The following is a 27,219-nucleotide window of genomic DNA, read 5'->3' as shown; positions in this document are numbered from 1 at the left end:
AAGAATAATGGGTTGACTTTAACTCTGCTACATTGTGGTACCTACAGTATAGTAATTCATTCATTCATTCATTATCTCTAGGTAGCAATTATTCAACATCGGGATATGAACTAGACTGGTAGTTGGAAATGTCCAATAGTTAATGGAAATTCAGGTCTGAAATTTAGGCTGAGAATATAGAAATGGTAGTCACTGATGCATTTAGAAGTGCTGCTCAAAGCTAAGGGGAAAAATAAGAAGCCACCAGGATAGCACACAGAATGAGAAAACATGATCAGGACTGAGATAGGGAAAAGTTAATCTTCCAGCTTCAGGAGTAGAAGAGCCCAGGAAATGGTTGTTAACAATGTTTAAATAAGACTTCTTCGAGGATGGTTTTGTGTGTGTGTGTGTGTGTGTGTGTGTGTGTGTGAAAGAGAGAGAGAGAGAGAGAGAGAGAGAGAGAGAGAGAGAGAGAGAGAGAGAGAGAGAGAGAAAGAGAGAGAGAGAGATTTCTATAGTAAAATGTATCTGGATTTTACAAACACGAATTCTTCTGAAATTTTAAAATAATCAATGTGATCTTTCTACACATGATGTAAAATCTTCACTTAGAATTAAATGTCATTTATGTTACAAACCTATAGCCTCTTCTCAAGTATTTCATTCATATTGAATGTAAGAAAATTAATTTAGACCAATCACAGTAGTCAATTGCATTATTTTATTAAATTCTGCCAATTTATAAATTAGGGCAGTTACCATTATTTTCTTAAGGAAGGGAGGGAAACTGTTCAGAGAGCAGAGCTTCACTCTGAATCCCATAGGACCCATAATTACAAGATAAAATGATCCTTAGAGTTAGTCATGGATTCAAACGTTCCTCCCGTGAGATTCATGAATCCAGTGCGAAACATACTCTATGCAAGAGTTATTTTTGCAAGAGGGAAATATATTAACAGTTCTGGGACGCCCATGACACCCAGTTGAATCCAATTTCCTCTTCACACCTGAATTCTAAGGCAGGATCCTAGGAAGACTCTAGCTCGTCGCAGAAGGTAGCCCAGGCTTCTGCTCTAGGGGTTTACGAGAAGGCAATTTCCATAAACCCTTCGCCCCCTGACCCGAGAGACCTCACCCCGCGAGGATTCTTGTGATGGGTGCAAGGCATGGACCAAGTCTATCAGACCTGGCCACTGACGTAGGTATATAACTAAATTGCTCAACCCTCCAGTCTAGGGGTAAATCGCGTGCAAACCTTGGTTTCGTTAGGTGACGTCACATCACAGAAACCAATCACAAGTCCTTTCTAAAAGAAACTGTTAGAGAGCTGTCATTGTATTGGTGAAGATGCTTTGTCAGTCTCCGCAGAGGAACGACCTCTTTTCTCTTAGCAACGGATGCGTCCTGGCAACACCTTGCGGAAGAGCTACGATTTGTTTATCTGAGAGAGGAGAGTCAAACTCCTATCTCCAGCTCTCGAAGGAGTTTTTCTCCGGGGTACTGCAAGAGACTCCTTTCTCCTCAATTATTCCATTTCAGGTAAGGACAGCTCTGAATGAGAAAGTAGAGGGGGGGAAAGTTATTCACTGTTTCAAGGGCGTTAGGAAATATTTCTGGATGTGCTAGTGCGGTGAAGAATTCTACTAGTAATAATAATAATAACAAAAACCCAATAATAATAAGACTTTCACTGCTTTCAGAGAGAGCTTCCAACCTAGACCAGAAGGCAAAAATAGCAAAGAGCGAACAGCTAACGAAAGCTTTGAGGACAAGTATTGACTTGTTCACAGTTTATGTATCTTCAGTTACTATTACATTGCCTGACACATAGTAGACATTCAATGAATCATTGAATTAGTGACTAACATGATCTTGGTTATTCATGGTGGGAGAGGATCCAAAAAAAGACTAATGTTGGCTGAAGTAGTTAGATGACTTCAGGACTGTAAAATAAACAAAGATGAACGCAGATATGAACTCTTTGAAAGTAAGGACACCCCCCCCCCCCCCCGACATTATTTCCCTAGGGATTAGTTTACCTGGGAGTGAGCTGCTGCTCAATCCATTCTCTCTCCTCCCTAGTGTATGGTGAATGCTAAATGTTTAGTGAATTCACCGTTATCTTTCGGGCAGCTCTAGTGTGAGGCCTTCTGCCTTTGCCAAGGTCTGGCCTAATTAACAATACACAGTGGAATTAGAACGTGTCAGAGAGAACAAGGTTGTTTTAGCCTGAGTGAGAAAGTTGGGGAGGCTTTAGAGAACCGGTCATACTGTGTGTAGCAGAGCCTTAAAGGATGTATGCATGCTGTGGAACAGAAAGAGCTGGAGGGGAGGGTATTCGAGACAGAGAGAGAGAGAGAGAGAGAGAGAGAGAGAGAGAGAGAGAGAGAGAGAGAGAGAGAATGGCAAGTACTGGAACTGTTTTGAGAATGGAAGGTAACCTGGTGAGGCTGGATAAGAACTGGAAAGGTAAGTGTGATGAGTAGACTGTAAAGGGTGTTGAAGGACATGCTTACAAGTTTGGACTCTATCCCATTGTGTAAAGTCAGATCTGCAGACCACCCGTGCAGGATTGCCTAGCTGCTTTGAAAACTGCAGAGTCCCACAATCACTGTAGATCTACAGAATCAGAGGTCATTCAGGAAATTTGCATTTAAAATTAGCTCCCGTTCAGGAAAGTGACTTGATAAATAAAGTTTGCATTCGGGGAATGCAGTTCTGAAGGCAGGCCCTGGGTGATTGTTCCAGTTAGCGCACAGGCAGGAAGGTCAGCTAAGTGACATGATCTAGATTAGAGGGTTGGGGGGAGGGGAATCTGTGGATTAAAAAAAAAAAAAAAAAATTCTATGTTTGTTTTCACAAACTGTATGAAATGTATTCATTTGGTAACAAACCACAGTAGTAATAGTAGGAACTGCTATTTTCACAAAAAGAAATCATAACTCTTTTCAAATTATATTACAGATATTTCAGATATATTATTTATGCTCATTACAACCTCAAAATTAAGGTGGTTGTTAGAATCACTGATGGATCTTATTTAATGTGTTAATGAAGAAGAATGAATTAACATAGCATAGTTTTCAAAATATATTAATGACTGAATTTCAATATAGTCTATCTCTCTTGTAACCTCTCATTTTTATCTGATACATGGGCTTTTCCATGCTGCCCAAGGATTCATGGCACAAAATAGATAAGGAACTCTAGACTAGGAAGACATGTCAAAGGCAGGAACCAAAGGAAGTTGTGGAAAAGGAGGACTGAAATTCAGGAGACACTTCAAAGGGAGAAGTGTTAAGACAGCATCTACTTAAGTGAGTGAATACTTCGCCTTGAAAAGAAAGGGAAATAGATACAGAAGGGAAGAAACAAGAGCAGTAGACAGTGGGAAACATTGCTTCTCTCCGAAGGGTGGATGTTTTATACTTACCAGAAGACAGCTGAAAGGCCCAGGAGAACCCTGAAGACTAATCAGGGTCTTGGAGAGATTTCCCAACAAACAGTTCTTGGAGACACATTTACCAGATGCCCAACGTGTTAGTCTCAAATTTTATTCTAAATAACTGTTTAAAAAAATAAAAGATGGGAGGCAAGCATGATAAGTTTATAAATGCTTTGGGATGAGAAAAGAGGTTAATGACCACTTAGTTGAGGTCAGCTAAGTGAAGAAAACTCAGAAAGGTAAAGTCTCAGAAACCAAGTCTTTTCAAATAGAGATCTGCTGGCAACAGGCCACAGATAAATATAGCAAAAAATGGACTCAAGCAAACAGCTGTGTGGATTACACAATGAAGGTAAAGAGGAAATTATGGCTATTTAAATCACTATGTTATGGCAGTTGTAATTTGTACCACATATTCCTTCATCTGCAGTAGTTATCCTCCTAAGTAATAAAAGCATGGTAAGAGGATATAGTTACTGACAAGTCTGAAGAATTAGCTTGGAAGCAGGTCACGGGCAACTTTCAATGCAATGTTCTTCAAAATCAGTGAAGCACCATCTCAGGTTCTGACCTACTTTATAGAGGACTTATCTAATACTCACTTTTGTCAGCCTCTGAAGTCTTGGCTATTAACCTAGATGATAGAAAATGTGACCTTTGTACCTTGGTAGCAAGAAAGTACTCTAGAGTGGGTGAATTAATTTATAGTGACTATGAGTGGCTCAAATGTCAAAGATATTTTTTAATAAAATGCTTACACATTTCTAAGTGTTACCTTCTACAATTTCTGGTTGAACTCCAGTCAGCTCTAATACTTTGAAAACCAATCATAACACAAGTCCCTGGACATAACCTTTACTTCAGGTAGTAGAAGAAAGGAGACATCTCTTCTGTTATTCTTAGTAAGTACAAATCAATTTCAGCCGGAAACAGGAAAAATGTGAACACTTCAGAGTAATTTTAGTAAAGTAATATATGGTATTGGAAATTTTTTCATGATCTTTTAATAATCAATTTAATGGAAAAATAAAATTTGGAAAGTATAATATAGCATGCTCAGTGTATAAAATATGCACTTTTTGAAAAACTTCAGGATAAACTATAATTTAAAAGTAATAACTTGAGATTTTTTAAAAAAGAAAAATATTTATAAAAATAAACCTGAAATAAATTTACTTATTAAAAGTATTCAGACAGTATTATTAATTTAATACAGATACCTCCAATTAAAAGTGATTTCTAGATGTAATATTGGTAGGGTTTTTATTATTTGCAATTACTAAAATAAACTATGAGATTTTTCCTGAAACACAAGTGCATTATAAAATAGCTACTTCCAAAGTAGTCATTTTCTTTCCAGTTTTGACTATATTCACCAATCTAATTTCAGCTAATGAACTTTCTATTTATGATGCCTAGAAACTAAGACATATTGCTTTTTAATTTAAAAGGCTTAGGGACTCTGAAAAACTAAGAACAATCTGATCTTCCTTTACCCTTGGTCACTAGTCAATAATTTAGACACCGAAGTTAATTAATATTTGTGAAAGTAGTGAATGAGCTATTCTGGTAAGGCAGCATGCATTTATAATGTGTCTTCCAATTTTGTCATTTAACTTACTGCTGGAAAACTGACTTTGTTTCTCCATGAAAACTGAAATCCTGTCAAGCACACAGATTATTTAATAGCAGCATTTGAAAATAAATGGACACCTGTTTACCTTGAGTATTTTAGGGGATGCCGGTGTTAAACTGTTATCTATATACAAACTTAATACTTGAGACTTTGGTCAGACTTCTGATCTACAGTGATGTAAGAAAATAAATTTGTGTTGTTTAAAGTCACCAAATTTATGATAATTTGTTATGGCAGCAGTAGAAAACTAACACAGCATGCATACTGGTAATTCCACAGACCATTAGACAAAAAAATCTTTTGTCCAGACTGGAGACTCACAAAAAAATGGCAGAAGGGAAGGGGAAACCGGGCAATCATTAACTCAACTTTTTAAAACAATTTTTTTAGTATGTTCACTATGCGAGTTATAGGGTTATGCCAATGGAGATAAAAACATAACCCCCATCTTCACAGTTTACAGAGACTAACTTCACATGCCCTCAATCAAACTCCTAATGTTCCCTGTATCAATAAATAACAACCCCATGCCTTCAATTCCTTAGGCAAAATTCACTGACGTCATCCTTTATCCCTTTCTCTCTCAGACCCTACATCAAGTCATCAGCCATTAGCCGTCTAAAAAATACAACTAGATTCTAAATCACAATTTTATTTTAGGAGATGGAGTCTTTCTATATTGCCTAAGCTGGCCCCAAATTCCTAGTCTCAAGCTGGCCTTGAACTCTTAACCTTACGAGATTCCCCTGCCTGAGCCCTCAAAGTAGCTGGGACTAGAGACACACGCCACCAGGCTGGCCCAATCCTTGTTGTCCATCCCACTTTCTCCCTGATCTGTGCTGCAACATCGCTTCCATGGGTTGTTGAACATCTAATCTCTCTTTTGGATTCCTGCTTCAGCCCCTTCCTTGCTGCAGTCTTAACATAGCGCACTCAAAATGGATTAAGGACCTCGGAATCAGACCAGAGACTCTGCATCTTATAGAAGAAAAAGTAGGCCCAGAGCTTCAACATGTCGGCTTAGGACCAGACTTCCTCAACAGGACTCCCATAGCACAAGAAATAAAAGCAAGAATCAATAACTGGGATAGATTCAAACTAAAAAGCTTTCTCTCAGCAAAGGAAACTATAAGCAATGCGAAGAAAGAGCCTACAGAGTGGGAGAAAATCTTTGCCAATCATACTTCAGATAGAGCACTAATCTCCAGAATCTATAAAGAACTCAAAAAACTCTACACCAAGAATGCAAATAGTCCAATCAACAAATGGGTTAAGGAAATGAATAGACACTTCACAGAAGAAGATCTACAAGCAATCAACAAACACATGGAAAAATGTTCAACATCTCTAGTAATAAGAGAAATGCAAATCAAAACCACCCTAAGATTCCATCTCACCCCAATTAGAATGGCAATTATCAAGAATACAAGCAACAACAGGTGTTGGCGAGGATGTGGGGAGAAAGGTACACTCATACATTGCTGGTGGGGTTGCAAATTAGTGCAGCCACTCTGGAAAGCAGTGTGGAGATTCCTTAGAAAACTTGGAATGGAACCACCATTTGACCCAGCTATCCCACTCCTTGGCCTATACCCAAAGGACTTAAAATCAGCATACTACAGAGATACAGCCACATCAATGTCATAGCTGCTCAGTTCACAATAGCCAGATTGTGGAACCAACCTAGATGTCCTTCAATTGATGAATGGATAAAGAAACTGTGGTATATATATATACAATGGAATATTACTCAGCCATAAAGAATGATAAAATTATGGCATTTGCAGGCAAATGGATGAAATTGGAGAATATCATGCTAAGTGAGATAAGCCAATCTCAAAAAACCAAAGGACGAATGATATCGCTAATAGGTGGATGATGACACATAATGGGGGGTGGGAGGGGTTAGTGTTAGGGTTAGAGTTAGGGTTAGGGAGGGGGGCAAGAATGGAGGAAGGAAGGACTGTATAGAGGGAAAAGAGGGGTGAGAAGGGTGGGGGGGAAAGGAAAAAATAACAGAATGAATCAAACATTACCCTATGTAAACTTATGATTACACAAATGGTATGCCTTTACGCCATGTACAAACAGAGAAACAACATGTATCCCATTTGTTTACAATAAAAAAAAAAAAACCTACTGGTGGTTAAAATGCAAGTCAGGTGGAGTAAAGCAGCTCCTCCACTCCAAACCATCCAATGGCTCCACACCTCTTCACAGCGAAAGCCGAAGTCATACGTGACCTAGCCCCCACATAGTGTATTATACAATTGTTCCCGAATATATTGTCTCCAACTCTTACATCTCTTCTCTGTCAAAGGGCCATACATTCCTACCTACTGCCATGCAGGCAGAGTATCCCTCTCTCCCATCATCAGAGCTGGACACATACTTTGCATGGGCCGGTGGAATCTGAGCAGAAGGATGGGGTGCCAATGACAAGAAGACTTTCCTTCTGGCTGTTTTATTAAATGTGCCAAGCACCACTCCGCAGAAGCTTCACACTTGCTTTTCCCTCTGCCTAGAAACACTCTGTCTCCCCCAGATGTCTGCATTTTGGTCTTCCTCCATTCTCTGGAGCTTTACTCCAGTGACACTTAGTGAGGCCTCCCCTGTCATGGATTGTAGTCACCACTGCACCACTCCTGCACTTCCTCTCCCCTTCCTACTTTATTCTTCCTCTTAGCAACTATCACCACCTAAATACTCACTCCTGTGCTCCTTTATTTTTTTTCATTTTCTGTCTCATCCTGAAATGTAAGCTCTATCAGGGCAAACACTTTTTGTCCCTATTTTGTCTACTTTGTCCCCCGCTGTTTCCCTAACATCTAGGATAACCCCTGGTCCATCCGAGTCAATAGATAACATGTAAATGAATAGTGGTGGTGGTGTGTTAGTGTATGCGCGTGTGTGTGCGCGTGTGTGTACACATGCGTGCACATGCGCATGTGTGCGGTGTGCAGGATGAGACTAGGTTCAGTGTTTTTGTGCATTTTAAGCCAATTGCAGCTGAAATAGAAAATGGAGATGAAGAATTGATAAGTACATTGATTAAGGAATCTTTCCAAAAAAGAGCAAGGTCCAAGACTTGGCAAATGGAGTGGAGGACATTTAGTCTGAAAAGTTGACACTGGACCATTTCTTTTTTGCAGAATATTTAAAAATTACAGATTTGTAAGTAAGAATAACAAAGCTGTGGCTAAATCATAAATTGTGCCTTTCTATATAAAGATAATGATTTTAAATAATTTCATTTGTTTTTGTTTTATTTTGTTGTTTTTGTGGTACTGGGGACTGAACCAAGCTCTACCACCAAGCTACATCTCCAGTCCTTTTTACTTTTTTTTTATTTTGAGACAGTCTTTCTAAGTTGCTGAGGCTGCCCTAAAACTTGCCATCCTCCTGCCTTAGCCTCCTGAGTCATGGGGATTACGGGTGTGTGTAACTGCACCCAATGAATCTTCTTATGACAAATGAAACTTCCATTTCAAATGAAATGAAACTATTTGTCTCTGAAACTACTCTCTGTGTCCCCTCAACAAAGTCACTGACCTCTCAGGGCCCCTTTTCTCATCATAAAGTGGGGATAAAGATAGCAGTAACAATAAAATGAGGTTAAGATAAAATTAAAAGTACACATAAATTGCTTAAAACTGTGTCTTGCACATAGTAAACCCTCTACAACCAAGATCTATCATTATTACCATTTGAAAAAAAAGTACATGAGCAAAAATCTCAAGGGAAAATATTCATAGGCTCCCATATTTTGAGTTAAGATTTTGTAATCAAGGCACTAGGTTAAAAAGAACTCTTGTGATTTTTTTTATTATAAGTTATGAGATAATAATCAATGTTGATTTATTAAAATGAAGCAAACCAATCTGAGATAACTGAGTTGATGATGATGAAATTTTGATTGCTCTTATTAAGTCTTCACAGACTCCCTATGAGGAAGGTTTTATTATTTTCACATTAAAGGGATGACTGAGAAGGTAAGTAATTTTCCCAGGGTCACTGAGCTGGTAAAAAGTAGAGCCTGTTTTTAAAGACTGCTGGCTAGACTCCTGGAATCACACTCCTAACCACTGAATAGGATGGAACAAAGACAAGCATCTTGGAGAACATGGGGACATGATGTAATGGTGATGACCTATGACAGTGTTATATCCTGTCAAAACCGATAAGCAACTCCATAGAAAACATCCAGAGGCAGCTCTGACAGCATAGATAAGGCTTTAGTGTTTACATGCTCACATGCTAAGGCAAATGTATAATTTAAACTATGTTTATTCAACAATGTAAGTATATGCACACTGCGGGTCTGTCCCTCCCAATGGACTTTAAGTTCATCTTTGTAACTGGGACACCTGTGCTTGGGCCCCCACACAAGGCAGCAGACAGCAACCACCTGGGGTGTAAACTGCAGTGAGAAGCAGGGGATCCGGTGCCCCCTGTCTCACTTTGATGGCAGGGCCTCTGCGGAAACTTTGAAGTTTTGGCAGGTCACCATCTTGTGCTTTGGTTGAATGGCTCTATTGGAACAAGATATTATCAGTAAGATTATTTCACAATAAACCATTGGTCACAGAACATCTACTCCACTGAAAATACATGTTGATTTAGGCCAGGGCAAAGTTTAGAAAACATATTGTTATGTTCACAAAGTGATAATGCTTAATATTTGAAATCATAAGCCAGAATTTACTAATGATGATATCTATTTCAGCAGCCTACGTCAGAAACATGGCTCCAAAAGCTCAAAAGGGAAAGAAAGCAAGTGGTCAAAAAAAGGCCACAGGTGGAAAAAAAAAACCTAAACCATTACCTGGTAAGATTATTTTTCATTTGAAGGTTTTTTTTGTATTTATTTCTTGTACATATATTAGCAGCCAAAATGATCGTTTTCATGTATCAAACAAAATGAAATATTTTTGCTCTCATAAAGTCAAACACATGCAGAATTAAATATTTGGGGATTAATTTTTACTTTTGATTCATTTTGTTACAATATCAATTAAATACTGTATAATGAATGCCATAGAAAGTATATCACTAAGAAATAACTTTGAGAAAAGTGATTATTCAGATTTTTCCCTAATTTAAGTCTTTTCCCTAGTTTAAGTCTTCTTTGTATATTTGCATTTGTACTTTAAGTTTTAAGGTTTGGTAAAATATTACAATAAACTAAGATATTTACTTGATTGAAAATGTACATATGATATCATTTTATTATATTCTAGTTACTGAAGAAGAGGAACCATTAAATATGGAGAGCATGGGTAAGTGGAAATATAATTTAGAATTTATGTCCCCAGTTCCATAATATTTTAATATACAATAAAGCAAGCAAGAATACTACATATTGAAGTGATTAATCAAAATGTACAAGGGCTAGCATTATACCATGTGCTTTAGAATATAAAATGAAAAAACAAAGAGTAAAAAATAAGAGATGAAAACAGAATTGCAAACTAAGACATAGACTTGGGCCAAGTAGATCCTTAAAAATATATTTTGTGAGTATTAAAAGATCTTTTGTGATTATAAAGCATTTTAAACCTGCAAATTATAACTTTTATCAAAATAGTATTTTTCAAACTCTGGTTCATATGCAATATTTATCTGTACTTCATAGACTCCACTATTTCAAGGAAAGGTGTTGGCTTTCAAGGAAATAAACTAGAACTTAAGCAATGAAACTAATGTCATTCTTTCTTTCAAAGGCTAACTAATCTCACAACAACAGGACTTTTTCAGGGAAGTGGAGGAGAAACCTCACTTTCAGAGTTGATTTAGATGAAGATTTTGGCTTTTAGTCATGGAGGATAGGGAAATCACTCTCAGATTTTTATGTACCTGTCTCTGTATCGTTGAGCTCTAGACTCTAATCCCATCTCAAGAGACCTTCTTCTTCATAGCATGTAAAACTGTCAGGTTAAAGTACAGACATGTTTGTCAGCTCTCTGTCACTATTACAAATAATGGAAATAATCAACTTATAAAGAGAAATGTTTATTTTGTCTCACAGTATTGACTGGTTGGCCCTGTTACTTTGGGCCTGCAGTGGTTCATCATGTCAAGAGCATATGGCAAAACAAACAGCTCACCTCATGGCCAGGAAGTAAAAGAAAGAGGAAGAGACCCAGATCCCACCATCTCCTTCAAGGGCATGCCCCCAATGGCCTAAAAACCTCCAACTGGTCCCCACCACCTCCCAATAGTACCAAGCTGGGGACCGAGTCTTAATAAATAGGACCTTGGAGAACATTCCAAGTCTGAAATCAATTCTTTTTACTCATGAAATTCTATAAAGTTGCTTCAATACTGACTTACCCAATACCAAACTATTGTTTCAAGGTGAAATACAGGATTAGATTCCTTCAAGCCTCTGTTCAGATTTTTATCAACTGGTCAATACACAACCCTGTTTTAAGTGTGTTTCTGTTTGAAGACTCCTTATCTAATATATGATGTTAATGAATTTACATTGAACATGTCACTATAACTCATGCCTGAATGAAGCTTATCTGACACATTTTCTCCGTAAGTCATCACACATTTCCTGCACTTAGGAACACCAGACCACACTTCAGCATCATGCATGGGAGCCACTTTAAGCAGCAACATCACCAATAAAATGCATGACAATGCAACACAAATAATCCCCCCAAAAGGACACAGACAACTTTGGAGGGACATTTATTCTTTTTACTACAGCTTTTGGAACTAGACAGATCTGATTCAAGTCATGGTTTCCCTACTTAATAACTGTGTAGCCCCAAATAACTTCACCTCCCTGAGTCTCTGCTTCCTCATCTGAAAAATGAGGTAGGATATCTACCACATGAGATTTTTGTAGAAATTAAAATAGGAGATACACTTGCATTTCCTCACATGGGGCTATAACAAAGTAAGTTCACAGAACTCTTATCACCATAAAAAAATAATGAAGTTAGAAAAACAGATCAATGGATGAGAATAGGGTCCAAAAATATACCCACCCACATAAATGTGGTCAACTGATTTCCAGAAAAAGTGCAAAGTAAAGAAAAGATAGTCTTTTCAACAAATTTTACGGGAACAATTGGATGTCTTTATTCAAAAATAAATAAATTTCAATCCATACCTCCCATCATATGCAATTAACTCAAATATACCACAGACCTAAATGTACAACCAAATATTACAAAATTTCTAGAAGAAAACAGCAGAAAATTGTGTGCCCTGGGATTAGGCAACGATTTCTTATATATAATACTTAAAATTATTAGTTATTTTTAAAATCCTGGGAATTTAAGAAAATCTTTTCAAATCTTTTCAATAAAAACCTCCAACTGGTCCCCACCACCTCCCAATAGTACCAAGCTGGTACATATTTTCTTTTATGGAATACAAGTTAGCAACAAAAAAGAATGAATTATTACTTGAACAAACAGCATGGATGAATCTCAAAATAATTATGCTTCTAAAAAAAGACAAACAAAAAGAGTCTGTACTGTATAATTCCATTTATAAATATTCCAAGCAAAAATATGCAGATCAGTGGTTGGTTGCTTGGGGATGATGGAGGAGGGCAGGGAAAAGGGGTGGAGGAAACATTTGGGGCTTATCGATGTGTTCTTCCTCTTCTTCACTGTGGTGAAGGTTTCATGGCTACGTACATGTATTTATCAAATTGTACATTTTAGATATATGCAATTTATTGTTTGTCCATTAGGTATCAGTAAAAACTATTTTTAAAAAGCCAGATGCCAAACAAAATGGGGGAAGGGGGGAGAAGGCACAGGTGAAGTATATAAAATTTATACGGTCATTTAAATGAACTCTTTCAATATGCAGGACAATATATGTATAACCTATGATTTGACTTGCATAGCCCTGTCTTGTGTACACAGAAGGAGTCTGAGGCATGAATTATGTAGAGCTCAAGTCTGTCTTAGATCCTGCTCTATCAGGTTGCTAGGTGAATACCTACCCTTCAGTATGTCCTATGGAGCCTCCTTCCTGACTGTGTGGAGGAGCAGGGCCCTCTCCTGGCTCGGCTGTATTTACTCACTAGAGAGAAAGTATAGGAGGTGATTACAGGGACCCTATTTTGGATGCCAGTTCCCCAGTTTCCAATTCTCAGTGACTGACCTTGGAAAGGCTTCTCAGGCTCTGTGGGTCTCGGTTTCATTAAAAAAAAAAAAAAAAAAAAATGGAGACAACTATTGTAACCCAGAATGTTGTGATGAATAAATGAGTTTGTAATGCATACAAAGTGCTTAAAACTGCACCTGGCACAGGTAGGTGCTCTGTAGAAGGCACTGTAGTTACCATGGCTGTTCCACTGTTGAACCTGAGTCCTGCACTAGCCTGCCCTCTCCCAGCAGGTCCAGCCCTTGGGGCGGTACTCTTGACCTCCATCAGCTTCAGGAGTCCCCAAGGGCTCCTTCTCTGCCCCAATACCTTCTCACTCTCCTTCCAGCAACTAATATCCTATCCACCCAAGGTTCAAGTGAGCCCATCTCAGTGCTGATCACCACAGCCCCAGTGCTATAACCTGAGACACTGTCCTCAGTGTATGCCTCAAAGCACAAACAAGAACTGTTCTTGTCTTGAATTTAGCCCCAGACCTTTGGGGTGACCCAAAGCGTCCAGCCTTACTCTCTTCAGTTTGGATGTTATTCTGATGGGTATGGAAGTACCAGCCTCGAGAGGTATTTTTGTAGTTGAGTGACTGCCTTTTGTCTGATTAATTGCCAACCCCAGCTAGAAACAGTCTCTAAGGTTTACTAACTTCTAGGTAAAGAAATGTTATTAAAGTCACCTCGAAAATGCCTAATTCTTGCAAAAGGATAACTCGGTGAAAAATATCAAGCTGGTAGAATTTGAAGTTTTTGTTTAGTGGGGGAAGGTAACATAGTACACAATCTTTGTCTTTCCAGTTTCTTGGATGGCAGACAGTTTTCTGGTCTGACCATCTGTGTCTGATCCTAATGCAGTGGGAGTTTCAAGGTTCTACCTAGTTCTATTTTTAAAAACTAAATAACAACCAATATGTAAAAAAAAATTACAAAAAGAAAGTGAAGATGAAGTGTATAAAATGTATGGGGGTTGCTTAAATAAACTCTCTCAATATGGTTTTCTAAGACAAAACTTCAGAACTTTGATATGCCTTCAACACTATACAAATCACTGTCCACAATATGTTTTCAAAGGATTACTTGTATGTAAATCAAACCAACAGTCACTTACTGAGCATCTTGCATATGTTAAGTGTTATGGTTAATATTTCAAGGTAGATGAAAATGGGCAGTTTGTCCCTAATTGATTACTTACTAGATTTCAAATGTTTGTTATACCAACTGATTGCAATTAGAATATATTCCCATATAGAATCAGGGTTATGTGTACATTTATTCAAAACCCCATATTTACCTGAAAAATCGTATCCTAGAACCACTGGGGTTGAGGGAAATGTTTCTACAGGAAAACAAGCTCAGAATTCCAAGGTGAGGACACATACGCTCTTCCCCTTATGAGTGCCTTTGTTGAGCAGCTAGAAGGAGGATGGCGAGATATCCAGGTGTGTGGGAGTTGGAGAAGATGGAAGTGGGCCCTGGGACCTCAGGAGTGCAGATACGGAAGAGAAAGTTCTGGGGGCAGATGCAGAGGTGAGACTGGCTTGGCAGAAGCTGACAGTGAGATGAAGGATAAGAAAATGAGAAGAAAGTTTAAGTGAGCAGATGGCAGCAGGCAAAATTCTCCCTTGTCCTCTTACATCCTCTGTCCCAGGGCACACTGCTGCTGAGGACAGGTCTGGGGTGGGAGGGAGGCACCAGAAGCCCAAGAATGGAAGCTTCTTCGTCCTCCTTCCTCCTCTTCTGAGGGCAATCCTGGGACTGGTGAACCAGAGGGGAGGCAGGGATTCCCTATCCAATACAACCTGAGAAGTCAGCAATTGGAAAACATGAAAAGGTCTGACTGCAAAGGAGGAGCCCTAAAGAGCAGAGTACTATATTGGGGCAAAGGAAGGGATATTTTGTTTTGTTTTTTTGTTTTTTGTTTTTGTTGTTGTTTTGGTTTTGTTTTTAAAGGAGACTGTCATTGAGCAAATAAGTGAATAAGTGTGCTGGGGGGAAACAGCATAGATGTGGAGAAGTTGAAGGGAGAGGAACAGTTGATGGGGCCATGGCTGAGGATGGAGGGAGCGGGCAGGTCCTCTGCATTGGGGAAAGGGTGGGATGGGGCACCTGTGCTGATTAGCGGGTGAGCACGATTCTGTGCTATACAGACCCTGTCTTCTGGGTGAAAGGGAAAGCCATCACCTAGTGAGAGAGCTGCAGCCAAGGCGAGTGCCTGGGGGTATTTTAGGAAGGAAATAGAGGCTTGGAAGAGCCTGAAAAAGTGATCAGATCTGTCGACCAATACTTTCACTTTCAAAACCTATCCCAAGAAAATATTTGAAAACGCAATAAAATTTATAAACTAGATGTTTATTTATAGGATTATTTATAATATTTGGAAACAAATGAGAAAATTTTAGAATGTTTACCAATGAAAGAAGGGTTTAAAATTATACTACAGAATTAAATTAATTTAAAATTATGTTATTTGAAGGATTATTTAATGCCAGTAAAATACTTGTGATATAATAGTATTAAAAGCAGAATTTAGGATTTCATATAAGGTATATGTGGGGTGACTAAAAGAAGTATTAATAGAAGTTCTTTCTTGAAAGGTATAATTATGGGCCATTGCTGTTTCTTCATTTTCGTTTTGCTCAACATCTTTTTTTAAAATGAATGAATTTATTTTAAATATAATATCAATAACTTTGAAGTTATTAAATTTTTAACCAAGAGAATTATTAAAAGCAAACAATTGCATATTTCCCATTGCTAATATTTGAAGTGGTTATAGGTAATATCCAAATTCCACTCTATTTTTCCTAGGTCATCCTGAAATTTATCCTTTAGTATTAACTACCAAGACTCAGGAAATATTCAACTGCCGAATAGATGAAGATGTCACAGATGAAGTACCTTATAAGCTTATCAAAAAAGAAGATATTTTTGAAGACTTGCAAAACAGAGCTGCAGTATCCGATTTCCACCCAGTCAAAAAAATTGTCCAGGTAAGTACAATATCCTTCTTTGTTTTCCATCCTACCTCATTATGTACTTGGTGCATAATGTGTTATGTACCAGGAACATAACAACATAAGTTGGAGAGGTTGCTAATTTCAAATCTGGCATCCCCCTTACTCTGAACAAATACTAGCCTGCCCACATCTCCTTGGAAATCCTGCTTGATTGTCCTCTGTGAAAAGTAAAACTCCAGCAGTGCGGGTTAGTTGGTTTATCCTGCACCCAGAAAAACTCATCCTTGCCCAGTTTTACCTTGAATACGAATTGACCCCTTATTTTCTCATCTTGCTTTAATTGTCTAATTCATAATTCGCTCATGATTTGTCTCCACTTATGCTACAGAGCACACCAAATAAAAGTAATGCTCCTCTCTTCCTGTTAGGAATAAAATTATATTGGTAAGTATGCCTGGATCTTTTGTGTTTCTGAGAGCTTTAAGTTAAGCAAATAATTTTGTAGTTTGGGGTTATCAATCACAGACTAGTACTATGGTTCTCTTTTATGACTGGTTGATTAAAGAAAAATCAATATTGTGTCAGCAACTGAATAAACCATTGAACATTAATCTTCTCTTTTGATTCTATTCTTACAGGAATATCCTGGAGATGAGCTTCTGCTTGTTTATGACAAAGATTTCAAATATGGACTCAACTTTTATCTTATTGCCACTGAAGAGGGCAAGGAAAACTATTTAAATGTAAGCAGATCCCAAGCCCATGTGATTTGTTGGTTGTTGGAAGGAAGCTGTACCTCTGGGCAGTCCCAATACATGGTCTGATTATTCCTATTCAGCTCAATTTCCCTGGGGCCCAGATCAGATTCAGGTGCCTAGAACAGGTAAGCAGTAAATGTGGGGTGAACAGAATCAGATATCTCTGGGTGGCAGTCACTAATCTCATTTGCCTTTTATTAACCCAGTGAGAGAGAAAACAGAGTATCTGGAGCACCCCGGGTCCCCTGGGAGTACTGCTCCCTGCTCCACAATCCTTTTTTCCAGTCACACCCATCTTTATGACCTTAGGTAAGTTACTAACCTCTTGTCTATAACAGTGGCACCAATAGTACCCATTTGGATCAAACGGGTTAATACAAGTAAAACCCTTTTCTCAAGGTAGGCAAGAAAGGTAACAGATTTTTGAGATTCATAAATTGAGTGGAATGATTTGGAAAGTTTGGTCAAATTGTTTGAGGGAGACAGATAGGTTTGCATGGTTGTCCAATAAGAAGGAAAAATAAAGGAAAGTCACAGAATTTTAAAATACCTAAGAGTTTCTAATTTAAAACTAATTTTTCATTTTGCCTTAATACTTTAAATCTTATTTTTATCATTGCTTTTCTCTTCTTTTATATTATTATTGTGAAATATTTGAAATGTATAGAAAAGTAAAGAGAGTGGTATAACAAATATCTGCAAAATCACCACCCCAAGTGAATATTTTATCATATTCACTTCAAAAAAGTTTTTTTAAATGAAATAAAATAATGTCCCACTCCCTTTGGTATCCTCCCAATTTCATTTTCCTCACTCCTCCCTCTAAGGAACCATTGTTCTAAGGTTGTATAACCTTCCTGCCCACGATTTTATACCTTTATCATATATGTATGCTCTGCAAATAATGTGTTTTGTTGTTTAATTAATTTAAAATTTATCATGGAAATTATGTCATTTTATATAAAGCATTCTGCAGCTTTTTTCACTGAATAGGAAAATTCTAGAATATATAAATATTGATACATTTTTGGATGTTCTATATATGTTGATTGAGTTTGTTCATTATAATTGCTTTATGGGATTTTATTTTATGATGATACCACACTGTATCCATCCATTTCCCTAGTGATATTTGTTTGATTGCTAGTTTCTCCAATTTACAAATAAAACAGCAGTGAATGTCTTGGTTTTTAAAAACATTCATTGCTAATATTCAAGGAATATCATCTTTATTCATACTTACATTCCTCTTAATCAAAGAGGAACCTTTCATTAAATCAGATAAAATTAGTTTTGTATTTTATCACCAAATTAGCATTATGCAGTCATACAGATGTACAATAAATGACTTTTTCTTACCATGCTTCCTTTTTTTCTTATCTTATCTCTTCCCCTTCTTTCTACCTTTTTTGGGGGTACCAGCGATTAAAACCAGGGACGCTTAACCACTGAGCTACATCCCCAGCCCTTTTCATATTTTATTTAGAGACAGGGTCTCCCTGAGTTTGCTTAGGGTCTTGCTAAGTTGCTGAGGCTGGCTTTGAACTTGTGATCTTCGTGCCTCAGCCTCCTGAGCCACTGGGATTACAGGTGTACACCACCGTACATTCTTAATGTGTCTTTTTCATTCTTTTATTCTCCCCTTTTTTGACTTAATTTACTTCTCATCATTCAAAAGCATGAGCCTACAAAGAAAACAAGCAGGAAGTACTTAATGAATTTATATAAAAGTAAATTTTATAGCAAAATATATACATGTGGTTGTAAACCTAAATTTGGCCATGTATTTTAAAATGCTATTTATTTTACTCCAGCCCCCAGAATTACCACCAGAAGAACAGGAAGAAAATAAAGAACTTATTCCTGAAGACATATATGTTTACCACCCACCTCTCTCTAAACCATGGGTTTCTTTAGGCAGTGAAAAAGAAATTGAGGAAGAATCAGTGAAGGAATCTACAAAGCAGGTCAGAGGCTTAAATATGATTTCCAGTCCTTACCTCCCTATAGCTGAACAACATTTATTCCTGAGGGATCTATTAAATTTTTAATATGTACTATGGGGATATGTCTTTTTTCAATATTTTATAGATGAATGACCTTTTTCTTAGGTGTGTTACGGGTTGAATCTGTCCCCCAAAAAGGATACAATTGAAGTTGTAACCCCAGTTATCTCAGAATTTGACCCTATTTGGAAATAGGGTCATTGTAGATATAATTAGTTAAGTTGAGGTCACATTGGAGTAGGCTAGACCCCTAATCCAAGTTGATTGGCACCCTTATAAGAAGATTTCTACATGTAGAAACAGACACACAAGAAGAACACCATGTGGAAAAGGTGATAGAGATTAGAAGAATCTTAACTACTATCCAAGAAACACCAAGGATTGCTGGCCAACACCAGAAGTTAGGTCACATTCTCCATCAGCTCTCACAAAGAACCAGCCCTCCCAACACCCTGATTTCACACTTCCAGCTTCTACAACTTGAGAAAACAAAACCTGTGTTTTAAGCCACCTGGTTTGTGATACTTGCTTATAAACCCTGGGGAATGCATATGATGGTATTCCTTCCCAGAATAACTCCTGAGAGGAGAATTTGTGTGTAAGTGACTTGATATGAAAGTGCCCCCTAAGATAAGATGAAAAGCAGCAGGACAGGGGCATGGAGGAAGCTCTGTAAGGTAGCAATCTCAGGCAAAAGTCCCCCAGAGGAAAGACTTCATCCTGAACCTGTCAAGGAGCTCTGCAGTCTAAACTATACCTCAGAGTTGTCCCAAACAGAAACCAAGAGACTGGGCTTCCATATACCCTCTACCAGTCCACCATTGGTCAAGATGCAAACTGCCAGTCATTTCCTGTTCCTGTGGTCTCAATGGTGCTAGAGTAGTTCTACAAAGTGGGTGCAGCCTGTGAGGATGGAAAACTGAAGGGACACACAGAAATTGTACAAAGGGAGCTGAGAGAATCTAGGAAGAATGCCAACACTGTCTACCGGTCCATGTTTCTCCTAGGACTTCATTATGTTACCTTTGCTGCTTACATGTGTTGCAGATTACATATATGATTTCTCGAAAACGAAATCAATTTGGTGCACCAGTTACATTCAGTGACCAGAATGCTTCCAGTGCAAAAGATGCCTATATTGAATGTACAGCCTACCCAGATAAAAACTTCACCCTTAAAAAACTCGAGAAAGATATCGGCATGCAAGTAATCCCCCATATCAAGAACATAAGCACTCAGACAAGATGGTAGGTATGAAATAGGCTTATGTATTTTTATAGACAATTACCATAAAATTTAGCAACTTCCATGATATTTTGAGAGATCTTTTTAATTAACAGAAATGGACTGACAATGATCACATAGAGTAATTCAATTCAAGATCTAATTATGCTCAAAAATGCCTTTAAAAATCTTAAGAAAGTGAGATACAACTGTAAAAGACTGTAAAGAATATGAAGTGGGAAAATGAGCAATGTTAATAATTGCAATGCTGGTCATCCCTCAGCTGGAATATTACTGTTTTCCCTTAACAGCTTCATGATACCACCAAAGTGATCATTTTTACACCTTGAGTCAAATTATCTTGCTTCATTAGCTAGATTTCTTATTTGGTTCACCATTACTTATAGAAATACATTCATTCAGAGCCCTTGGGATGGCATCAAAGGTTCTGTTTTCCTCCATGATGAGGTAGACAGAATGACAGTAGGAAAGTTTGGCAAGTTCTGAAGCAAAGGAGAGACAGAATGTAAAGCTATTAAGATAAGACATCCAGGCACTATGGATTGGAGGGCAGAGAAGAAAAAGGCTGGAGTTGAGGAGATTGACCAACTAGGAGCCAGTTGTAATTAAACCAGGAAAAATGTGACCAGTGTTTAAATTTAGGTGGTAGCTGTAAACAGGAAGGGCTGGAAAGGAGTCACGTACATACAAAATGCTATGAGCCCATCATCAGAGCAAACAGCTTGCCTCCTGCAGCTATTACCTAATGCCTCTGCTTTTCTTTGCAATAAAACTCTTCATGGCAGTTGTCCATATTCTGTAGTTCCACTTTCTCTTCCAGTTTTCTGTCTAGAGCCCACTCTAAAGCAGTCTTTAACAAGATCTCTTGACAGTTTCATCCGTCGATCCATTTTCAGACCTTAGTTCACTCAGCAGTATTTAACAGGATTGACTCTTTGTCCTTCTTGAAACACTTTTTCTGTTGGACTCGTGGACAACTCCTATTATTCTAACTTCCTAACTCACTGGCAGCTCTTCTTCTCTTTTACTGGATCTTCCTCTGCCAACTTTCTAAACATTTGAGGGCCCTGAGGCTATCTCCTTTTGATCTTCTTTCTAAGGAGACTTAATCCTGCGATTGCTTCATTCTGCTCCTGTGGTGTTTTCCAATCATCTCTTTGCTGATGTCTCCCAAATCTATACATCCAACCTCCATCTCTCTCCTGAACCCTACGCTCATTTACTCATCTGCCATCTGCCTACTTGAATGTCTAATAGGTATCTCAAATTTAAATGCCCCAAAACAAAGTTTTGATTTTGTATCCCCAGTCCTGAAACATCCTGAATCCTTCTCCTCTCCATAAATGGCAATAATACACTCCTAATTACTCAGACCAAAATCCTTAGATATTCTTGGGTCTATTTTCCAAATATATCTCCTGCTATCACCTTGGACAAAGTCATCATCATTTCTTGCCTGGATTATTGTAGCTCCTCCTTACTAGGCTTCTGCTATCTATCCTCTTCCTCCTACATTCTGTTCTCCATAGAAGAGTCAGATAAATCCCGTTAAAATGTAAGTTAGATCATGTCACTGATCAAAGCCCTCCACTGGTTTCCATCCTAAGGGGACTATAAGGCTTCACCTGATCTGGATCCCCTTTTCCCCTCTGCCCTCATTTCTCATAATTCTCCTTTCTCATCTATCCAGCCACATTGGTTTTCTTGTTCCTTGGCTTCTCCAAGTGCTCGCATGCCTGGTATGCTTATGCAGTTCCTTTACTTGGAATGCTCTTCCCCCCAGGTATCTTTTTTTGCTCCTTCCCTCCTCTGCTCAAATGAGGCATTTCCTGACATTCCTACATAAAAGCTGCCACTCCCATTACTACCTAACTCCTTACTCTGTTTTTCTTCATGGTGCTGGCATTGCTTAATAAATATTTTTCATTATCTCTTTTCCCCTCCCTATTTAGAATTTAAGCTCCACAAGAGAAGAGCTTTGTCTCTTTCTCTTTCTCTCTCCCTCTCACTCTCTCTCTCTCTCACTCTCCCTCTCTCTCTTCCTCTCTGTCTCTCTGCTCTATCTCTAGCTCCTAGAACAGTTCTGAACATGTACTCACTAAATGGGGAGGAAAAAAGGAATAGAACAAGAGGGAGGAGAGAGGATGGAGTTAAGGAAAAATATGCAGCTTGATCATGCAGTTGTATTCAATGTTGAGGGAAAAACTAAGAAACACAGTGAGAGTTCAAGACCAGAAGAACCAGGGGTCCAAAACATGAAGCACAACACACAGGTGCTTTTCAGATCTATTTAAACCAAAAATCAGAAGAAAGTGCAATGTTCAATCAGGGCACATAAACATAAACACCAAATACTGGGCCAAGAAATGAATCAGAAACCAGGGAAGCAGATAAATTGACAGGCTAGAACCAGAGAAAGTGGTCAGAAAGACAAGGTTTGGTAGTAAAGTCCCTGCAGGGAATGGCATCAGAGATCCATAAACTTCAAGAAGTGAGAGTGAGACAAAAAGGAGAGAGGTGATACATAAGTACCAAAGGACCTTGGATTTTGAGATAACTTTCTAGCCAAGCCAGTCAGAATTCCTCTGGGTCCCTATCTAGGTGCAGACAAGTCCCAAGACTGAGCCAGCCAGGGTAGGCTCAGTAGGTAGACTCAGAAGGGACAGTAAACCCCCAACAACAGAGCCCCCAACCACACAACTCTGGATGTGGTTTGCTCTCAATGAATGTTGTCTGGGAGTAATAGTAACAGCTTTAGAGGAAGGAAGTAGATGAGAAGTAAGGTCAGGAGATCTAAATTAAGGAGCGAGTGGTAGAACAGGCTTCAAAGCCAGGAAGCTCTCCTCAGAGCCCACACTCCTGACCACGTGCATCTTCTGCTTCTCAGCGCCACCTGCTAAGACCAAGATCAGCCAGTCTAGTGAGTGGGGTTGTCAATGAAGCCCAGAGGTAAAAGGCCATGTGACATGTTCGTGGTGGAGGAGAGCTGGGGAGCAGACTGGATGAAGCAGATTCCTTTCAGAGATCATCCTGCCATCGCTGCCTACATATAACTTCTTCCTAGTTTTGCAGACTTAGAGCAGAGTTTCTCACTTCAACACAAGTGACGAGTTGGCCCGAATGATCCTCTGTGGTGGGGGATCTTGCCTGTGTTTTGTAGGATGTGCAACCGCATCTCTGGGGTCTATCTGCTAGACACCAGCAGTGCTTCCCAGCGAGACAACCAAAACTGTTTCCAGACATTGCCAAATGTTCCCCAGGCACACAGATGTATTTACATTAGTCAGGAAACATTAATTAATGACATGAAGAGAGCCAAAGACAAAGTAAATCTGGAAAATGTTAATGATTGAATCTGGGCAAAAGGTGTATGAGAATTCTTTATATCCTTATAACTTTTCTATAAATTAAAAATGATTTCTAAATTCAAAATTATACAAAATAAACCTTTTAATTATGTCAGAGATAAGTTCATTTAGACTTTGAATGGTAGTCAATATCAACTGCTAAGACAAAGAAAAAATTCAAACTTTAGAATTTAAATGTAAATTAATAGCCTAATATCACTGTTACAGAGACAAATATTTTTGTTTCTTTGTTTTTTGTTTTGTTTTGTTTTGTTTTGGTACTGGGGATTTAACCCAGAATACTTCACCACTGAGTTTTCATTTTAAGACAGGATCTCACTGAGTTGTCTAGCTGAGGGTCTTGCTAAGTTGCTGAGGCTGGCCTTGAACTTGCAATCCTCCTGTCTCAGCCTCCTGAGTCACTGGGATTACAGGTTCCACTACCTCACCCAGCTACAGAGACAAACTTTTGACTATCATGACCTATATTTGCTTTTCTTTTACCTAATTTTTTTTAATTCTACTTTCTTTGAATATATTAGGACATATCCCAAAAATGCTACTACACAATATCATGCAAGAGAATTCTCCGAAGAGGAAAGAGAAAAACTTGGAAAATCAAAGTCTTTGACTGATTTTCTTAAGAAGGTGTCCACAAGGTAAAAAATAAAAAAAACAACAACTTTTATGTTAAAATTTAGAAATAAAACATAAAATGTGCATGTTTACTTATAATAGTTCTAATAATTCTATATATGGTATCTAGATTGAAAGTACAAAAATATCAGATGTGCATGAGAACATGACACATTCTACAGATTCCCAACATTTCTTGCCCTTCTATTGCTAAGCAATATCTTATGCCAGAACCATACCAAACACACTGAGCAACTGAATGTGTGAGAATGTTTTCCTAATTGCAAATTAACAACAGCAGGCTGAGAATCCCACATCCAAATTGCTTGGGACCAGAAGTGTCTCCAATTTCAGTTTTTCTGATTTTGGAATAAATAATAGTAATGAGATGTCTTGGAAGGGACCCATAACTAAACATTAAGTTAATTTGTTTCACCATTACCTTACACACATAGCCTGAAGGTGATTTTAATTTTGTGCATGAAACAAAGTTTCATGGTATGGAATTTTCCACTTGTGATGTCATGTCGTTGTTCAAACCATTTCAGATTTTCAACAATGTCAGGTTTCAAATTTTTGGACTAAGGATGTTCAACCTTAGTCAAAGTATATTTGTATATACTATGGTTTCTTTTCTTTACCCCCTACTCCCCTTCTTAGTTTCATTGACTTTTATAGGATAATGAGGTTGAAGATGCTATGGATGTTGATGATCATTATTATGATGAAAGTATTTGCAAAAATATCTTTGTAAATGAGAAACCAAATTCAATTCAAATATGCTTTTTGGACATCTCACTGTTATCACAAATTTCTGTGTCGCTGCTACCCTAACTGGTTCTGAAAGAAAGATGTCTTCAAAACAACCCCTATGCTCATGCTTGGCCTCAGGGCAGAGCTCTGGGGGTTCTAAACTAGAGAAAGAGCTTGGCTAAATCTCATCAAGCTGTCATCAGAGTTTGAAGTGACCAATTGTGAACAAGTCTTGCAGTTATACCGAATGGGCTGGTTCCCATTTCTTTCCAAAATTAAAAAAATATGATGGACAAATTCATACATAGGCCAAGTTAAGCTTTTTTATTTTTATTTTTAAGAAAACATTCATTAATTCTTTCAGGTTGAATTAAATTTCCTGAAAATTCCAGCAATTCTCAGAAGTTATTACCTATGTCTAGAGAGAATCTGATGCAAAAATTCCTTTAATGATTCAGATTACATTAACTCTTTGCCACTCTCTCACAGGAAGCATGATGCAATGAAAAAAACAAAAAGAAGAAGAAGAAAAATTTAAGATTTCTTTCCACTTGTTGCACTGGACCAAGAAGGATAGTCAGGTTTCTCAATACCTGGTGACAATTTTAATCTCAAGGGTTGTAATTCTTCCAAGAGAGCAGGTTCCTTTTTCTTTTTCCCCTAATCAAATGACAAGTAAAGATAGCTCCCAAATTAATCAGTCCATTATATATGCACAAAAAAGCAAAATAAACAAAGGGAATATATGAACATATAGGCAGAAATGGGTAAAAAAAAAAATTACTCTGGTGCAAAGTGTTAGTTACAAACTAAACACTGTGCATCCATGGAGAAAAGTGTCCTAATGGACTGGGAGACCAGTCCCCTCAAAATGATACTTTGAACAAGTGTGAAAAGCCAAGTCATCCAACCATGAAACAAAGGACTACTCACCTCTGGTGTCCAGTGCCACCTCAGAATGAATGTTCAGAGTGCAGTCACAGCAAGATGAGTCTCAAATGGCAGCTTAAGGCACTGTTACTTATGAACTCCGAAGATATGTGAAGTTTCCAACTAAGTAACTTTGGAGGGAAAAGTCCTGATACTATGGAATCTCAGTTGTCAATGTGTCAGTCAGCAACTCAGCTCAGTTAAGGTCTGTGTTACAAGAAAAAGCTCAAAATGGATCTAGTGCTGCAGAGCATAACCACACGGATCATAACTAAAATACCAATTTACTTAGGTTCACAAGAATCAAAACATGGCAAAACATGTAACACCTCACTGCAACAGTCATTAGCATTTTTCTTGATAAGAAGATTAAAAATGAAAGGTCTACTTGCAAATGATCATATCTAGGGAGAGCTAGACCTTGGGGAAGTAAAAATGTTCAAAATAAAGGACCTCTCATCAATTCATAATTATTCTAAAGATAATCTGGTCATTATTTTTCAACTTGGGATTTTGTATTTTCCTTTCAATTGCCATACTTATAAAGAAAGGAATGATGATCAGCTTTTTAATTTGCTCCCTGAGTTGTAAAAAGCAGAAGCAAGAACTGTGAAAAAGGAAAACTGGCACAGGAATTACAATAGCAGTGGCCAAAATAAATAAGAAACCCATGTTTCTATCACTGCTGTACTTCCAACTTTAAATCAATTTAAGATTTATCTAATTTTTTTAAAATTAATATAAGCCTGATTTTGTTCTGGAAGAATGTCCTTTTAGAAATGAGTTCTTTCTTTCTCATACAGTTTCATTCAAAACAAACCTAAGAGAAGCATTATTTGCAAAAGTAGGAAATGATAGGAGAGAAACCTCAAAGGGATTCACAGAGCAGCCAACGTGGGGTTAAAAAAACAGTGATCCTCATGGGCTTTACCTGGGTCAACAGTTTTGCCAGCCTCTAGTTCATTCCTCTCAGGAACCACAAGGTTCCTAGAAATGGAGCGACTAGAAACCAGAGGAAAGTGCTGTCTTCACTTCCCCTTTGTGAATCACTTCCCCACTGGGGCCATGAGAACAGACCACAAGCCCTGTCTCTGAGACTGCCTTTCTCATTCAGACTGAAACAGACATACCCTTTCAAAAATGCTAATGCTGCTTCTTGAAACAGTGAATACTCCGAAGCCCCAGGGTGTGAACATCCTCTACCCAGGGTCGTTCAAAGCTTAATGTGGAGTGAACCACCTGGGAACCTTGTTAAACTTCAGGGACTGACTCCCGGGATGAAGCTGGTAGATGGGGACTGAGGCCTGTGACTGTGCGGCTAACAAGCTCCTGGCCCCCTGTTGCTGCTGGCCCATGGTCCACACTTGAAGCACAAGGACTTAGAAAATGCCTCTG

At 38.2% G+C, this 27,219-nt stretch overlaps 1 protein-coding gene across 3 annotated transcripts in view; it reads left to right on the top strand.

The window, feature by feature from the left end:
- Positions 1-1,396: 1,396 nt before the first annotated feature.
- Dnai3 (dynein axonemal intermediate chain 3) overlaps positions 1,397-27,219 on the top strand; it is a 61,894-nt gene continuing 36,071 nt past the window's right edge. For 2 of the 3 annotated variants that reach the window (XM_047532329.1, XM_047532189.1), the window contains exons 1-8: positions 1,405-1,521; positions 9,790-9,891; positions 10,304-10,342; positions 16,001-16,182; positions 16,788-16,892; positions 18,722-18,874; positions 19,961-20,160; positions 24,048-24,164. In XM_047532329.1, the coding sequence (XP_047388285.1) occupies positions 9,807-9,891; positions 10,304-10,342; positions 16,001-16,182; positions 16,788-16,892; positions 18,722-18,874; positions 19,961-20,160; positions 24,048-24,164 (881 nt within the window). In that variant the 5' untranslated portion in view covers positions 1,405-1,521; positions 9,790-9,806. Of the gene's footprint in view, positions 1,522-9,789; positions 9,892-10,303; positions 10,343-16,000; positions 16,183-16,787; positions 16,893-18,721; positions 18,875-19,960; positions 20,161-24,047; positions 24,165-27,219 lie in introns of all 3 variants that reach the window. The other variant, XM_047532262.1, reaches the window with a different exon arrangement.

This window comes from Sciurus carolinensis, chromosome 1 (genome assembly GCF_902686445.1).
Source record: "Sciurus carolinensis chromosome 1, mSciCar1.2, whole genome shotgun sequence".
NCBI lineage: Eukaryota > Metazoa > Chordata > Mammalia > Rodentia > Sciuridae > Sciurus > Sciurus carolinensis.
The sequence above is the reverse complement of the archived record's forward strand: the minus strand, read 5'-3'. Positions and strand labels throughout refer to the sequence as shown.